Source organism: Seriola lalandi, unplaced genomic scaffold, assembly GCF_002814215.2.
Source record: "Seriola lalandi dorsalis isolate HSWRI2012SDOR001 ecotype SW California unplaced genomic scaffold, Sedor1 jcf7180002054927, whole genome shotgun sequence".
NCBI lineage: Eukaryota > Metazoa > Chordata > Actinopteri > Carangiformes > Carangidae > Seriola > Seriola lalandi.
The window spans coordinates 455,738-474,060 of record NW_019525479.1 but is presented as its reverse complement, the minus strand read 5'-3'; the positions used below and the strand labels follow the sequence as shown (position 1 = coordinate 474,060).

General features: G+C 40.9%; 1 protein-coding gene across 2 annotated transcripts; it reads left to right on the top strand.

Moving 5' to 3' along the window:
* The first annotated feature begins 1,376 nt into the window (after window positions 1–1,376).
* Window positions 1,377–17,403, top strand: trim101 (tripartite motif containing 101). Of its 2 annotated transcripts, none has more exons than XM_087170065.1 (12): window positions 1,377–2,207; window positions 2,710–2,919; window positions 7,015–7,196; window positions 7,303–7,477; window positions 7,860–7,955; window positions 8,277–8,354; window positions 8,730–8,885; window positions 9,369–9,391; window positions 9,605–9,729; window positions 10,704–11,089; window positions 12,043–13,188; window positions 15,990–17,403. In XM_087170065.1, the coding sequence occupies exons 1-12, from the start codon at window positions 2,196–2,198 to the stop codon at window positions 16,137–16,139; spliced, it is 2,739 nt and encodes a 912-aa protein (XP_087026191.1). In that variant the 5' UTR covers window positions 1,377–2,195; the 3' UTR covers window positions 16,140–17,403. The 2 variants fall into 2 exon arrangements, with proteins under 2 accessions (XP_087026191.1, XP_023248761.1); XM_023392993.2 differs by lacking the exon at window positions 12,043–13,188 and adding an exon at window positions 14,163–14,292 and having other exon boundaries at window positions 15,990–16,121.
* The last annotated feature ends 920 nt before the right edge of the window (window positions 17,404–18,323 follow it).

Genomic DNA, 18,323 nt, shown 5'->3' with positions numbered 1-18,323 from the left:
CTCAATGTGAGTTTCTTTGATTAAAAAGTGGAAAGCTTGCATTTATGACCTCAAATATGTCTGTATGTACCTTATACTTATCCCATGAAATGTGTAGTGCAATGTAATCTGCACAGTAGTAATAATGAATGTTGAGTGACTACTAATATCGCCCAAAAGAAGCATTTATAACAAGGAAAGAAGGGGGCCTACATTACTTCCCTGTTGGACACCAAAAGGCACATTTGCAGTTCCCAATACAAGATTGTATGGATCAGGAACTTATGAAATAGCTCAGTTTTCATAAAGAAATGTTGATAATCCTAATAATAGAAATATAAATTGATGTGAAAACAAATTCCCAATTCAAACAAAAGTTTATTTAGCAGCTACAAACCACACTGACCTGCATTCTTGGCTTAATATTTGCTTTGAAACCATATTAATAATCATGAAGCTTTGTAACAACTACCAAAGCTATGTGCAACATATCCAAGAGGAATTTATGTTTCTAATGCAGAGCACTTTAAAGAAAGCTTCTGAGATTTAGCATTAGATTCCTATAACACAGTGGTACCCACAATAAACAGTTTGACCTGGTGTGGACTGACAAAAAAAAGATCAAATCAAAACCGAGATATATCATCTTTTATTCCATGCATTCTTCATCCTTGACAAATCCTGGAGCCCACATTACCCACAATACAACTCTACCACCTCCAGTCTGAGATTTGTGCATGTTATGCTAGTAGTGACTAATGTAGCCTGAGACTCACCTGAAGCTAAGACAAGGATTAAGGTCTTGTTTTCATATGCAGTAGCACTCCCCAAAAGAGGAGAAGTTTTAATTGTTGAAAATACTGTACATTAATTACCACTTAAAGCACGTCCTCATATGTGCTTACATTCTAGGATGTTATAGTCACTTTATTGAATGGTTAAAGTGTATTTATAAATATAAAATGAGGCTGTTAAAGAAAAATGTAAAACTAATACTTGATGCAATAATCAGGTTAAATCGTGAGGTTAATGTGATAATGATGAAACAATAGTAAAATGCAATATTTAGCACATTTAAACTGTGTGTGTGTGTCTGTCTCTCTGTGTGTGTGTGTGTGTGTGTGTGTGTCTGTCTGTCTGTGTGTGTGTGTGTGTGTGTGTGTGTGTGTGTGTGTGTGTCTCTCTCTCTCTCTCTCTCTCTCTCTCTGTGTATGTATGTGTGTAACTGTAGAAAGAGCACAGCCTGGTCTTAATCTGTCCACATACCAGCCACAGCCTGATATGGTGTGTGTGTGTGTGTGCATATGTGTGTTGGGACCATTTCAGAGGCACTGGGCTGAAACCTGACACACACACATACACACACCCATATGTGTCCTCTCTCTCTGTCTCACACACACACACACACTACTGCGGATGGCAAGAAAGCTGCGAACAAACAAACGCAGCAGTTGCTGCTTGTGCGGAAAGAGAGGAATGAAGTGAGTGTTTGATAAGCGACGGAGGAAGAGTATTGGAAGCAGACAAGAGAGTGAGACAGAGACAGACACCGTCCAAATGTCCTGTCCCGGCAGAATTGGCGTCAGTGTTCGGTGTCACAGGAGCTGAAGAGGAGAGCTCTGAGAGGAGGTCACAAACTGGCTCCTGCTCCATTTCTCCTCTCGGACTTTAAACTGCATTTCTTTAACCGACTGACATCAATTAGACTTCTTGACCTCAACCTTTGGATGCTTAATCAGTGTGGACATCTGTGACTTTTCTCACTAAGACACTGGATATTAAAAGTTCCTTTCCAGAGCTTTTCTTCCTGCTGACAGCTGATGATTAAACTGAGTGACTCGGGTATTTCCAGACCTGACACTTACTGTACAGTGTCACCCTCTGCGCTCTGTACAAGTCAGCAGCGTCAGGCAGAACTTACTCAACAAGAGTTTTACAGTAAATTAAATCCTTTAAATATAAAACTGCAACTAATTGAAGATCATCTTAAGGAACATATACTGCACAAACATTTTTTAAATCAAAACTAGACACGGTTGCAGGATCTCACTTGTGCTGACAGAGGATTTGCTGCCTCCCTGGAGAAACACTGCAGAGAAAACACATCTGAACAAACTGAGTGTGTGACTGAACAGAGAGACCAGAAGAGAAGTCAGACACAGGAGAAACTGAACTCAGAGGCAACAGACTGAACCTTCGCTGACCTCCACCAGCAGATGCAGAGGAAGGTGAGTAAACAAGTAAAAGGTTTTTATGTAGTTTTAAAGTGTTGTCAACTTTTATATTTCTTAACATTTTTGTCCTTTCTTTTTCTTTATTCCTGTGTTGATTCTCTTAATTTTCTATATATTTCATATATTTTCATATATTCTTTTATCTTTCATTGCCTCTTTTACCTCTTTGTTTACCTTTATTGGACCTTTAAAGCTATATAAGTGAAAACCAATAATGTCAATATGATCATTTGTTACTCGTTTAGCAGCTGTTGATCAACTCTCAGATATCTGAGTTTCCCTCCAGCTTTTACATATTTCAAACAAGCTTCAAAGTGATTATGGTGGAACTGAATAAAAGTGGCTGCCCAAGAGAAAATCAATCTGAAAACGTGAAGTGTATTTTGAAAATTGTTCATCAGTGCCTCCAGTGTGTGCAGTTTATAGTTACTGGTCCACAATGTGAAAAGCTTGCAGGCTAACTGCAGCAGCTGTCAATCCTTTCTGGTGTCATCAGGAAGAGGTGAACTTCGGCGGGGCGGCCATGTCACTGCCGGCGGACCTGAGCTGCCTGCAGGGCGGCGGGGGAGCAGATCGTGAGGCGGCGCTGGCGACGCTGGAGAAACAGCTGATCTGCCCGATCTGCCTGGAGCTGTTCAACAAACCGGTGGTGATCCTGCCCTGCCAGCACAACCTCTGCAGGAAGTGTGCCAACGAGCTCTACCAGGTCTGAGAGACAGCACACATGATGTAGGCCACTGCTAATGTGCATATACGTGTGTGTGTGTGTGTGTGTGTGTGTGTGTGTGTGTGTGTGTGTGTGTGTGTGTGTGTGTGTTGTGTGGTTAGACTAACCCTAATCCCTGTATGTACAAACAGTTCAAACAGTACTGCTGTACATGTGTGTATTCAATGTGCAGGAACACACTCATCTTTCGTCACACACTTTTGTGCGTGTGTGCGTGTGTGTGTGTGTGTGTGTGTGTGTGTGTGAGAGTACAATGGATTACCAGTGTCTAAAATGGGATGTGTGGATGTTTAACTGGTTTGCTCATGTACATGAAAATCACCTGCCTGACCTATATTCACTGCCATTGTGTGTGTGTGTGTGCGTGCGTGTGTTTGTGTGTGTGATGTACCTTCCAATCTACAAGATTTATATTGACAGCTGTAGTTAAGTTATTTTGGAGATTGAGATTATAAATGTACTTACAAGTTCTGAAGTATTTGTAAGTATCTGCAAGTATTGTACTTTTTCCTCTGCTACATTTACCTGACAGCTTTACTAAGGTTTTAATTTGGAGGTTGAGAGTTTACATACAATTTGTAGATTTTATGAAAGATGCATTGTCGTAGAATATACAGCCCAACAGTATATTAAGTATAGTATTAAGTATATGAATTAGTTCAAACTTGCACTCCACCCACTAGCTGAAACATAGCTTACCATTATCTTTACTCATGAGTGGATCACTTGATGTTGATCACTCACATATTCTTTTGGAAATGTCAGACAGTAACTGTGTTTTGGGACATCGTAAAGTGCCACAACAAATACTAAAGTTATCATGTCCCTGTGAGGTGTTTGGTTCTTTATCTCTTTCCTTTCTCTGAACACGGTGCAATGAGAAGTGACAGATATGGTTAAAATACTGTTAGTAGCCAGTAGAAAAAGCCAGTATAAGGAAGTGTCGAAGGTAACACCTTCAGCAAGGGACCAATAGACTGATAGCTAAAATAATCATTGACAAAATTTTCTTAATGGAAGAACTGACACATATCTCGAGACTAAAAGAAGAACAACTGGATGAAAAATCAGAAAAATTGACATTATTTAAGACTTATGCATCACTGACAAACTGAATTCATAACTTTGTATTTACAACATTTGTAGTAACTAATAACTTTATTGATATTTATGAAATTATTTATTCATTTTTTGTAGATTAGTGATTGGCCCTTGTTAGTGACAGTTTTCAGCTGGTGTTTGTCTTCCTTTACTTGTAATGAAGTGTATTTACAGTGCAGCGTTTTACTTTGGTAAAATACCTGTTATAGTTTAAAGTTGTTTAAAAAAGCTGCACCTCAAGCAACTACAGCATTAAAATTCTGCTTACACATTCATAAGTCAGTAATAATAATTACATGATATACTATTACACTCTAAAGAAGTACATTCTGTGTTATGTATGTTTATGCTTTTTCTTTGAATCCTTCAGAGGATTTAAAATCTTCTGTCACTGCTCCGCTGGTCGGCTTTCACACCACTTCACTGCTGGTCTCTTCTTGGCACATTTACGTAATGCTCTCCTCATCAAAGAGCAGGTGTTCACCATCGCTGCCAATAGACTATGTTGGTGCCCACTCTGACCTGCACAGTGAGAGTAGAGAACAATGTCCTGGCAGGTGAACAAGGTGAGCATGACTGAAGGACGTGTGACCTGTACAGGCTGCAAAGAAGTCAAAATCAAAAGGCATCAAGCTGAGCTCATGTATCAGTGACTATGACGCCGCCAATGATGTAATAACAACATGTGCACGTGATTTTTCTTCAGTGTATGGATTGCGATCTGACTCCATGTGAATCTTAGAATATGGATCCGGTTCTCGTTATCCTGCTCCCTTTAACATCCCTGACCTCTGTAGTTTTACTGAGCTGCATCAACAAAACACACACACACACACACACACACACACACACACACACAGCTATTCTAACAACATTTCTTTAGAAAGGAAAACAAACATGAAAACGCTTTCCACATGTGTTTGTGTGTGTGTGTGTGTCTGTGTGTGTGATCTTGCATAAACATGTGTTTCCATGTGTGTTTTTGCATGTGCATGGTTTTTGAGATGGAAACCCAACAGGCTCCGCCCCCACCGTTATGCTCATGTTCATGACCTTTGACACTGAGAGGTCTGCCCTGCGAAACACACTCACACAAACGCACACAGACATCGGCGTACATGCAATAAAAAGATTTAGTTTTCACCTGCCCACGTCAGTCCTGCTGATCTGCACCCTCCACTCCCTCAGTCCACACCAGGTCAAACTGGTTTACTGCAGGTTTGGGATTTAATGAAATGACATGGTTGCTGTTTACAAATCAGTGCACGGGCTCAGGATTAAAGGTGCACTGCAGTGGTTTAGAACTACACTTGCTCTTGCATAACACAGGGACTTTTAAAAGACAGTTAGCTTAGCTTAGCGTAAAGACATGGAACAGACAGCTAACCTGCCTCTGATGAGTCAAAACATCATGACCACTCAGATAAAGTAAATATTATTTTGTAACAGTGTCACGCGTCAGGATCTGGGATGTATTACGCGATAAGTAAACAGTCGGTTCTCATGTCAGTGTGTCGGACACGGGTGATATGGGTTTAAATAAAACCAGACCGCTGGGTCGGAGCATAAAATGGCAAGGTGCTCCCGGTCAGCGTCAGCCCTCTGTGTTTGTGTCTCTACCAGCCCCCCGTCTGACCAGCTCTGATCCCTCAGTCAGGCCCAGTAGCAGCTGAGGCTTATTAAGGCCTCTATTTCAGGACTCTTTACCCCTCTAACCTTCCCTCTGTCTCTCCGCTCATCCGTCCTTTTCTTCACTCGTCTGTTTGTCTCTCTGCTTTTCTGTTCCCCCCAAAACGCTCAATTCTCTAATTGGTTTCCACTTCTGGAGTTTTCTCTTGTGATCTCTTGTTTTCTGTTGCTGTTGTAATTTAATTTTCCATCCACATCTGATGTTAAAGCACCGGCCCATTCCTGAACTCCTACTCCTTTTGGAAACCTTATTCATAGAGAACAGTGGCATTTTAAACACTAAGGGAACGTTTAATGTTTTGGAAACTCTGTTTATGAGTTAGATAAGATCGTTGATACTGTTCTCATGTCTGTGCTGGGTTTTCTCCTCTCACGATACCAATTCAACATGGCGACGGATTCACAGCATCTGCTTAGTGTTGGGACGACGGCATCCACCACGATAGTTGTTGTTGTATTTATTCAAAGGCGGAAAGGCAAACACCTTTGTGTCTGACAGTGACCATGCGTCAGGGTTTTTTGGGAGATAATAGTTTGCAAGTCATGTAATGTGACTTAAATGCAGAAAAGTCTTTCCATTTCACTTTTGTGAAACATTGCTTTGTTGAATAGTCTGAAAAACAACCTCATGAGAGCGTATAAATCCTTTTTCTTTTCAAAATTCCAGTGTTTCCATTACTTGTTGTAAGTCGCAATTTCACATTGGCACGTTAATGACACCCACATAAAAACAAAAACACCCAGTGTCTTTCACATATAGATCCTACAGCTCAGTGGTCATGACCTCGCCTTAGCCCAAGTGAGCGTCTCCAATATCAGGTGTCAAGTCCTGAACAGGGAAAATCTGTCTAACACTCTCTGCTGGGAGATCGCTCACTTGGACAAAATAAGCACAATGTGAATGAGGTCAACAGAGGTGTCTGACATATTTTTACTTCATTTAGAGATTAAGTCAGCAAGATAAGGTCACTGTGTGTGTGTGTGTGTGTGTGTGTGTGTGTGTGTGTGTGTGTGTGTGTGTGTGTGTGTGCGCTTCAGGGTGTTTACATGCTGGATGGGGAACAGGGGGTTTTCAGTAGCAGCTCTGACTTCACCAGGAAATGTTTGGAAGATTTTATACATTCTCCACCAGTGACACTGACTGATGATAATTATTAAAATCCCAGCATGCAGCTGTGCTGTATGACAACAAACTCCAACTGCTGGGTGTTGAAAGGCAGACGGAGACACACAGCTGATGTAGAAACCATCACTGTTCTGTTTATATTTGCTCTCTCTGTGCAGCCCTCCCTGTTCCAGGCTCGGACCACCATGATGGTGAACAGCGGCCGTTTCCGCTGTCCGTCCTGCAGACACGAAGTGGTGCTGGATCGCCACGGCGTCTACGGCCTTCAGCGGAACCTGCTGGTGGAGAACATCATCGACATCTACAAACAGGAAGTCAGCAACAACGACAACGCCACAAGGTGAAGAGAGACGACAACTGATATAAAATATACTTAACATACTGTATATAAACACTCAGCTCCCTCATTTTTATAACCTAGCAGCTCTTCTTCCATCTCTCTCCAGCCCCCTCCCTCTTCCTCCGCCTCCCGCTCTGCCAACATGCTCAGACCACGAGGGTGAGAGGGTGAACATCTACTGTCTCACCTGTCAGGTTCCCACCTGTTCTCTCTGCAAAGTGTTCGGGGCTCATCAGTCCTGTCAGGTGGCTCCTCTGACAGACATCTACCAGCAGCAGAAGGTAAATAATAACACACTAATGGTCTGATGGGTTGGGAATGGAAAACAGGCCTTTAGAGGATCATACCACCTTTGTACTGTAAGTCATAAGTTACTGCTCAATATTAATCAGTCAATCACAAACAAATAAACGTTATTTGTATAGCACTTTTAATACAGGTTAGTTAGATTCAAAGGGTTTTACGGGTGATACTGATAAGCTCGTAAGACTATTGCTCACAACAAATAAAAGATGAAAATGTAATAATAAAACCAATAAAATAAGAGTAAAAAAATACATTTATAGATGAGGATAAATGGAGGTTAAAATGTGACATTTTGGACCTTTAATCAGAAGTTCACTGCAACCTTTAAATAAGAAATCATTTCCTTTATTTTGTCAGGATGAGCTGAGCGGGGGAGTCAGTTCTCTGGTGGCGGTCAACGATAAAATCCAGGCTCTGATCGATGAGCTGGAGGAGACCTGCAGAAACATAGAGGTGTGTGGATGTTACCATAGCAACAAATACAAGCAAATTCTCATAGAGTCTTAACAAAAGTCTCATCAACATCTCAATATCGTTTAGCGTGCAACCAATATTTACTTGATATTCCTTTAAGAAGAATCTGTCTCAGCTTCCTCTTTCTTATTCTGGCTATTTGCAGTTTCATAGATTACTTTTATGTACTGACACTGTTTTTCACATCATGAGGAACACTTCACATTTTGTTTTTAGTGTTGTGCATACGGTATTTTGCTTATATATCGTGTGAAGACACTCACTTTGAACGCATGCGTCTTGTTTTGTGCTCGACTACAGGAGAACTGTAAGGCTCAGAAACAGAGTGTGTGTGACAAGTTCAGCCGCATGGTCTCCATCCTGGACGAGAGGCACAAGGTCAGAGTTTGGTCTTCTCTTTGACTTCACTCTCATCCACTGTTAAGTGTCACTACAGTTGTAATAGCAGTAATATTGGCCACTGCCGTACTGCAATACTACTGACAAATGTAGGAGTAGAAGTAGCAGTTCTCACAGAAACATATAGTATATACAGTATATAATGTAATATAATAAAATACAAAAAGTCTAATTGTAGATTAGGATCTTGCATGCTGACAGCACATGGTAAATATCTGTGTAGTACATTAAACGTATATATTCTGCAGTATGTAGTAGTAGCAGCTGTAACACTACTTGTAAATGTAGTGGTAGATGAAACATTGTCACCATCGTCATCATCATCATCATCATCTTTGCATCGTCACCTTCAAGGCGATGACACAGCGAATCAGCTCCGAGCAGGAGGAGAAGACAGGCCACGCCCAGGCGTTGGTGCGTTGCTATGGAGACAGTGTGGAGGCCAACGCCAAGCTGATGGAGAGAGCAGCGAGCAGCATGGAGGAGCCGGACATGGCTGCTTTTGTGCAGGTGGGCAGGTCTGCAGTGTATGAAAAGCTGACTGTAGATTTGAAATGTCAGATCAGGAGGAGAGTCTGTGGTATATAAGATATTATCATCAGAATAAAAAAGTTAAAAGTCAAGTTAGATTTATGCCTGTATGAAAGAGTCCGTGAATGAGCTCAGCATCAGCTCATGTAGAGTGCTGGTCCGTCTCTGGAGGTGCTTCCTAAAGTCTGAGAAAATCATGAGTGGAGCTTCAAAGAAAGGCTTTTATCACACACAGAGGGTCTGATGAAGAGATGTAACAGAGTTGTTGCATCATGGGAAGTGTAGTGTCTAGTGCTTTTGGAGCTTGGCCAATACTTGACACTTCAATTAAATACTGCGGCTTCTTCTTTGTGCATGCATCATTTGTTTTTTTAGGTGTGTGCACAGATTTAATCAAGTCTTAATCATAGTCAGAATGATAAAATCTGTCTCTGAATTTCTCTCTTCTCTTCCCCCCGCCAGAATTCAAGAGAGCTGATCACAAAGTGAGTATTGTTCTTTTATATATGATCAGATCCTCTGTTCAGTTCGTGCATGTCTTCGACTTGGATCGATATTGTGTACACTGAATTATTTGTTTATCAAAATCAGCTGCCTGCCTTAATGTTTTCCCCTCCCTCCCCTCCACCGCTATTACTTTTCTTTTTATTCATTTTTTCATTCATTCCTCCCTGAGCTTTGTTTTCTCCCATCCTCAGAGTGATCGCAGCGACCAGCTCGTGTCCGACCGAGATGCTGACACCAGGATATGAGAATATTAGCGACTACAAATTTAACTTCAGCAGACAGGAGCGAGCTCTGAAGAGCATAGACTTTATTAAAGGTAAGAAAAAAAGACTTTATTTGTGATATGAAACTTTATTTTTTAGAAGTTTCCAATTAATTTGCATTGGAAGAAATTGAGCTACAGCAAAATCACCATCAAGAAAAGCACAATTTAGATTATTCAAAATGCTTGGTGTGTTTATAAAGACGTGTAGAGTGCAGATGTAATACACACAGGGTAACCTGATCTCCTCAGGGTTTTTTTTGGATTTCAGGTCTATGATGAGTCTGGTCCAAAAATAGTTTGTCGCCACTGCAGTTAAGAGCCAGTGAAGAAGATGATCTCCACTCACACACACTAAATAACCAAGATACAAGAAGCTGAGTTTTATTGATCAGTACCAATGACTCAGTGATTGTAAAGCCAGATGCTCCCATCTTCTCATGATATTTTTCATTAGATCTTGTTTATTTTTATGGTTTTAGACATCTGCTGTTTAGGATTTATTCATGATTTTATGAGAAATTTTATTCACAATTTTATCATTTTCTGTCTATTTCTGATTTGTGTTATCGGTCTTATGCTGTTTGTCTGGAACTCGTTATAACTGACATCAACAGAAAGTCAGTTTCCATTTGAAAGCATGTCAGCACCAACAGCCAGAGCTGAGAGAAAGATCCAGACTCTACAGTGGCTGTTCACGTAAAACTGTCGGAGCTGGTTAACAGTTCCATTTAAGATGGATGTTTTAACGTGGACTTGGAAGGTTTAAATGAAAGAGAGCTTCATACAAGAACTGATGAACCCTCCTAAGCACTAACACAGAAAATCCAGTAAATCTTCTGATTTGTTAGTTCAGACTGAGGCGAGTACAACTTGTGAAAAAGCTAAAAGCACATTATCTGAAAGACAAATACATACTGAAACACCAAAGACTGCTACATGTGAAGTGAGTCCTGGAACATAAATATTTAATCTTGTTAAAGTTTTAATGACAGTCAGCATGAACGGCTTTTGTTGTCTCTCCTCAGCTGTGGAGGAACCAGAGGATGAACCAGAGCCAGAAGAACCCAAAGAGCCCAGTGAACCAAAACACCATCAGGAAACCTCCGCCCAGAACCTGGACTCTGCTGTAGGACCAGTTAAAGACACAACCCCAGCACTGATATCAGCACCAGCGGAACCAGTTCAGACAGCAGCACCAACACCGGCCCTGATGCCAGCAGCTCCAGGACTGTCAAGAGACTCTGTGGAGGCAGATCTGCAGCCAGAGACCGACGACGCAGACTTGAACGATGAGGGATTAGGTCGGATTAAGAACAAGAGGGAGGAGGAGAGAGATGAGGGATGTGCAGCTGCTGACTCTGTTAAAGAGGCGAACATCTGTGAACATCAGGAGGGAATGAGCACGCAACAGGTACAGTACCACACCTGCAGTGAGGAAAAAATAAAGTAAATATATTCATAATCATAACCACCAGAAGATGATTTTAACATGGAATTGAGCTCAATATGTAATCACTAAATGAGGGACACCCCCAGTGGCTCAAGTGGTTCAGCACATTAATGTTACATTTATGGAAATGAACTAAACCAGTGGTTTTCAAAGTAGGGTTTGGGGACCCCAGCAAAAAGGAATAATTTATTTTCACTATATTTCCATTCACAAGTACCACAGTGACAGAATGTGTTACTATTTCAGTCTTGGGTTTCAAACACTTTCTGTAATAAAACATCTAAAAGTGAAAGTCCTATCAGCTGGGGGACCACGGTCTAATTTGGGCCAGTTTAGGTCCTTGATGTGAAAAAGTTTGAGAACCACTGAACTAAACAAACCTTCTCTTGACACTTTACCTCCTTCACAATTTCTGTCCTTCAGTCTCTCAGAGGTGAAATTCTGCTTTTCCTCATGCAGGCTATTTAAAGGACCACTGAGCCCATTAAATACTATTTGTGTGTGTATTACATCACTGAAATTTGCTGCAAGTAGTCCTTCACATAAAGCAGTGGACCACATGTGTACAGATGCTGTGAAATAACTATTGTTACTTGGTGCTGCAGCTTTGAGCAGGAGCTTTTTCAGATCTCCCCACAGTGCTGCATTTCTGAGAATAGATGGTCGCCTTCCGCACAACATGTCTGACGTAGAGACTTGTAAAAGTTTAAAGAATATATAATATACAAGTACAAGTTTGACTCTGAACGCAGCCTAAAGGATGTAAGTCCTGAACATGAACCATGTGCAGCCTGTAAGGATGAAAATCCATCTACAAACATCCAGGCTTTGGAAAATGGTCAATAATAGTTAAATGGGCTAAAACGTGTTAAACCATCTGAATGCTCCTTTATCTGTCTTCCTTCACATATCAGTGTGAGGGAGGAAGGGCAGAAAGTGATGCAGGTGATTGGACGGCACAGAGAGAGACAGACGAAAAACAATACGATGATGAAGAAGAAGAAGAAATCCAGATGAAGGAGGCAACAGATGCTACGTTTTACCCCAGCTGGTACAAACCAGGCAGCCGGCGCAGTCTTAGCCACGCTTATTCAGAGGCCTGGGCCCAGGCCGAGGTGTATGACGCAGTAGAGGCTGAGTCTGACCTCCAGATCCAACCACAACCTCCATGGAGTCAGGACTCACAGCTCCGGCCTGAAGCTCAGATGCAGCAACAGGTCACGTCTCACCCAAACCAGCCTCCCTCGGGACATGCCCTCTCCCCAAATCAGCCTCCTCTACATGAATGTCAATCTCAACCCTGTAAGACGCCCATTGAGTTAGACAGTGCTTCTATACCTGCTCCCCAGGTGAAGCTTGTGCAGGAGACAGCAGGAGGGGCTGGTATAATCAAGGAGGAAAATGAGGAGGAGGAGGAGGAGGAGGAGGAGGAGGAGGAGGAGGAGGAAATGCAGGGCTGGGTGTGTCTAACTGGGACTGTGGATAAAAGTTTCACTCTGGTGGAGGATAGTTTTGATCTTGGAGATGGTCGTTTGGACAACTTTTCTGATCATAGCGATGCTACATTGATCATCCCACCAGAGGAGATAAGTTCAGGGAAGGATAAAGACAACTTTAAGCTCAGTGATGGAAGGGTAGAGGATGCAGAAGAAAGAGAGCAGCTTGAGGAAGATGTTTTAGGTCTTAACTGTGCTTCAGGGCTGGAAGAAATAGATGATTTTGAAGCTGAGGTGATGGATAAAGGGAGCGTTCGGTCTGACGAAAGTAGTGAGGCGCTGAGGAATGATGTCTCTGGGTTAGAGAAGGAAGCTGTGGCGACGAGGGAGGAGAGCTCGAGAGTGAAAAATGACACCCTGGATGCAGAAGATGATGGTGTGGAGAGTGCAGATAGGTTGATACAGGGGGGTGGAGATGCAGAGCTTGAGGCTGGTAGTTCAGTGTTTGCAGAAAATAAACAGGAGGATGAGGAAGAGAGCGAGGAGCCTGAAGACTTTAACGCCACAATGGAAAAAAGTGATACTGAAAGTGAAGAGAAAATAACCCCCTGTGTCTCTCTCCAGGTCAGTGTTGCCTGGTTTTACCGTCGTCATCATCATCATCATCATCATCATGGATGCCATCATCAACCAGGCTCTTTCACTGTTTATCCACCTGCTGATGTGGCTACACCTCCACACTGTCTTCCTGCTCTTCTTCTCTTATTCTTGATTGTTGCTGTTTCTGTTTTGCAGAGTCACTTTTTCGAAAACTTTGCCGCAGCTGCTTCAGCTCTTTCCTCTAGGTGTCTGTGCTGTTGGGAAGGAGGAAGGAAGGACAAAGAGAAAACTATTTCAAATATATATTTTACCCTCTAATTAAAAAAATTGACCCAATTTCAGTGAAAATAAACCTTGTTGATTGAATTTAACAATGTCTCAAAACAAAGAGTTTAGTCGCCAGACACTTCTGCAACAGTGTGGAAGAAGTTTTCTCATCTGTTGCTTGAAGAAAAGCATCAATACAACAATGTAAAAATACACTGTTACGAGTTCTGTATTTAAATCCTACTTAAGTGTTTTCAGAAAACCAACAACTCACTGTTTTTTTTGTTTTGGGCCACAAGCCAAAAAGGTTGGAAACCACTGGTTCAATCATTAGCAATAAAATGTATTTTAGAAACTTATCTTAGCGTACAAGAGTACAAAATTTCCCTCTGAAATGCAGTGGAGCTGAAGTATAAAGTACAAAATACAACAATAAAAAGAAAGTAAAAGTACTTCACTACAGTACTTTGTTTGTTTGATTAGATGAGTTCCTTCCTTCTTTCCCAAAAATTCTACTCATTAGAGTCTTTTTGTTGCAGCATCATCTCTCCATCTCTTTGTCCCTCCTTCACCCCGAATCTTTTCATCACCTCACCTTTACCACTTTTCTCGTCCCTTTCCCTCATCGCTTCATCCTTTCTCTCCCCCGTCTCTTCCCGCCTCCCTCCGGGAATCTGCAATCTCTTTCATCTGCCTCTCTCTCTCTTTTCCATCCCTCCATCCCTCTCCAGGCTGTCACTCTGCTCTTCTACCTGTTGGCCTTCCTGGTCATCCTGCAGAGGGTTTGGGTTTACATCGGCTGCTTCATTTGCACATAACACCGGCAGGAGACACACCCATCCTCACTGCTGCGCAGCTCAGGTACACACACCTGCTTGCTCCACCAGGAAGTGCTGTTCAAGGCTTTTATTCTGAAGAAAACAGGCAAACAAAGAAACAGAATAACTGCGTTTGGAGCTCCTGATTTAAGTGTTTCTTTTCAACCTTAGATGCTGATTTATGAAAATAAAAACGGCTATGCTGATGAATGTTGACATGAACGTGATGCAGATTAATGACTGGCGTGGCTTTACTTATTTCAAGCCTTTTTTTGTAAAATATTTTTCTTTATACAAATTGCTTCATGTGTATTTTGACTTGAGTTAAACTGACCTACTGCCACTACTGCTGCTCTTACTACTATCCTACTACTTCATAATAATATGTAAAGATGAAATGAAGACGAAAAGAAGAATAAATTAAAAGAAGACTTTATAGTAACATATTTTTCTTTTCATGACAAATGTATACTGATCCCCACAGAGACAAGGATGTAGAAGAATAAGACCAAAAAAATGGACATGATTTTTTATTTTTATTTTTATTTTCATTATAGATAAAAAATAAAAACCACTGTAGGTGAAATAACACAAAAACAAACCTGAAATCCTTATTTGATGTCCCTTCAGCTCTGACAACAGCAGTTTACTCTTGTCTCTGCTGACACCTTGTGGCTAAACTGTGTAATTACAGTTCACAATCAGGCATAGGTCAAAGCCAGTAAAGACTTTTTCTATTTCTATTTTTTTCTATTCCCATTTAAAATAAAATAAAGCAAAGCAACTTAGCAAACAAATAGATGAATAATCTGAATCTATTAACAGCTTTTTAGTATTTTTAATAACATAATTCTTGCTGTTTTTATTCTCCAGCAACACTAACATACGCCTGTGCTTCACGCTCCATGAGTTCTTTTGGCATGTTCGTGGAAATTTCATTTCTTTTTGTCTGCGTGTGCACAGATTGTTGCACGCAGCATGTGAATAGCTGCTCTTTGTTGTATTTGAATACACTGTAGAGGATCATGTGAAATGTGTCTTCGGTGAAAATATCAATATCATCTCAAATGTCAGTTTGGAGCAAAAACTACACTCACTGAAATACGGGGAATACTGATAGTACACAAGAAGGTGGGTCATTTTATGTTGAGTATTTCTGTGTCTTCCAATCAAACTGTGTAACACTTAATAGACCAGTGGTGTCTAAACTAGTTTACTGAGCTTCAATAACCTCTGTCAGCGTTAAAAAGAAGAGACACAATCTGTCAGGTGAGGTGACACAATATTACAATGGACAGATTATGAGACAACAGGCCACTGGGCTACTGTCATGTAAAAGGACCCCCAGTCCTTCTACCAAACAGCAAGCCCCCCAAACTGAAAGAGACCATTTGTGGTTGTTTTGTTACTGTATCTAGTTGTTTTATGTCTATTTGTAGTCATTTTGTGTCTATTTAGTTGTTTTGCACCTGTTTGTGCTCATTTGCATCTCTTTTTAGTCTTTTTGCATCTTTTTGTGGTTGTTTTGCATCTATATTTAGTTGTATTCCATCTCTTTGTGGTTGTTTGGTATCTCTTTATAGTAATTTTGTGTCTCTTTGCGGTTGTGTCTATATTTAGTTGTTTTGCGAAATCAGTCAGTCAATAGTTTACTTCTAATACTTACAATAAATACTTGTCCTGGTGACACTGAGTCATGGACATTCATGTAAACCTAACCGCTGTCCATCTCTGCTCCAGATGGAGACTGAGACCGGGAGTCCTGCTAAGACTAGTCCTCCCCTCTCCTCCTCCTCTTCCTCGTCGCCCTCCTCCTTCACCCTCAGCGATGCTCCTCGTCGACCCAGTTTCTGCTTCTCCTGGTTAAACCCCCTCCACAAGAAGAAGTAGTGGAAGGAGAGAAGCGTCTGGAGATGAAGTTCTGCTGAAGAGATAAAGAAAAAGACGCACTTCACTCCACAGTTGGTTTCATCAGCTCAGCGCTGCTGTGAGACTGAGAACCTCAGAGCCTCTGTTCCTCCAGAGTTACTGCAGTTTTAGTAATACATCAGCACCTCTGTGCTCTGTGGACAAGAGAGGAACAGATCTACTCTGGATCAGAGTGTCTAAAGGGAAAAACACTTATATAGGGATATTTTATTTTGAAAACTTAGTGAGAATAAATAGTTTAAGTTTTTTTTGTTTTTGTTTTTTTTTAACAGAAGCTGTTGCCTTTTACACTTTTTTTAGCTTTAGGTTTTTGACTTTAAGTAGCATTAGCAGAAAGTAGGAATACTGTAGTGAAGAAGAGGAAGTATTTGGAGCAGCAGCAGCAGTACTCATTAATTTAGTTGTAGTTGTAGTTGTTGTAGAACTAGTATTAGTACTAAGAGGGAAAGTGATAAAAGATGTTTGGAAAAGAAAGCGCATTAGTTGCAGTATTAGCAATAGAGGTCAAAAAAAGTTTTAGTTCCTACAGCCGAACTTCTAAAAAGTACAGGATCAGCAGAATAGTAGGAGTAGTTGTAGTGATATTACTTTTAGGTATGGGTGCAGAAATATGTTGTGATGATTGTCACAGCATTATAGTGTTTTACGTTAACAAAATGTAGTAATTCTGAAGAACTTACATAGAACTTACATATAGCCTAGCACCTTGAAAAACATTCAGAAACAGACACTGATAGATCCAGTCAAGACCCAGGCATCCAGTTTGACCAGTTTGATCTGGTGATGTTGGACACCAGATGTGATTGAATGGTTTGTGGTTTTATTTGGCGCTGAACATTTTTATTTATTTATTTATTTTTTAGAAAAATCAGCTCTCACTGCAGGAGCTTTCTGTGTGTGGGAATTACAGAGTTAAAACTATGTTGAAACACTTTTCTTGTGTTTGTTTTTTAAACTGGTGTCTGTGCACAATGCAGGACAGAGATACTGGTTTCGTTTGATAGATCTATAGATTAAATACATCTGATTATGGTCACCTGACATGTTTGGGTGTTGGCGTTTGTGTGTGTAGAGCAAAGCTGGATTGCCAACTGGGAAAAGCAGGCAACTGCCCTGGTGGCCCTTGACCCCCATGGGACCCAAGAGCCACAGGTTCATTGTGTATTCATTGGTTGTACGGTTAATGAATTGGAACCAATAAAGTACAATATCATTTGAGATTGCAGAGGTGTGTCAGAGTTTAATGATTATTTATTATTGTTTTAGTTTGTGTATCTATTTCTTAGTACAACACATCTTATTTAAAGTACTTGTCACAGTGGTCTTCATTCAGTCATTTGCCAACAATCACTGACTCTCCTGTCATTTCAGCCACAGCCACCTGTCGTGCAGTAACCCCAGCCCCTCACACCTTCCAGCCAAATGACTCCTCCCCTTCCTACTCACCTGTTCCTCATTTCCCATTTACTTCAGAGTATATATACTGGTCCATTTCCACTTAAACTTTGGACTTTGCCTTTTACCAGCTCCAAGGTGACGTCTTCTAATATCTAGTTTGGTCCAACCAGCAATCTAAACCCAGACATATAGATATCAGAAAATTAGCAAACATTTCTTTTTGAGAAACTGGAACTTGTAAATTTTTGTAACTTTTGCTTTAAAAAATATCCAACAAACCGAAACATCTGGACAACACCTGTCTCTGTGACGTCACTTCACCATTCCGGAAAAGATTCCCAAAAATCCCACATCCGTGAGCAGTGAGGAACACAACTTCCTGTTTGGAAGACATGCCTTCAAAATAAAAGCATAAAACTAAATGGGAGTTTAATGGAGGGCTCTAGCCCCCCTAAACCATCTGATACATACAAAATACTATATGTTAGTACGTATTTACATACACAGAATCAGGCATGTATTTTATTTGGAAAATAGTAATTTCATTATGGGGCCAATCGTACAGTTATAATTGATAATACAGTTTAATTGATTTTTTTTTTTTTAAATTACTTAATTCACTTCAATATTTTTTTGTTTTTCTGTTGTTTGATCAAACATTTGTGTGTGAGTCTGTCGGGGGAGCAGGGTCCTCTGGGAGCAAGCTAGCTGCTTCATCCAGCAGCTGGCTTGATGGCTGGGCGCATG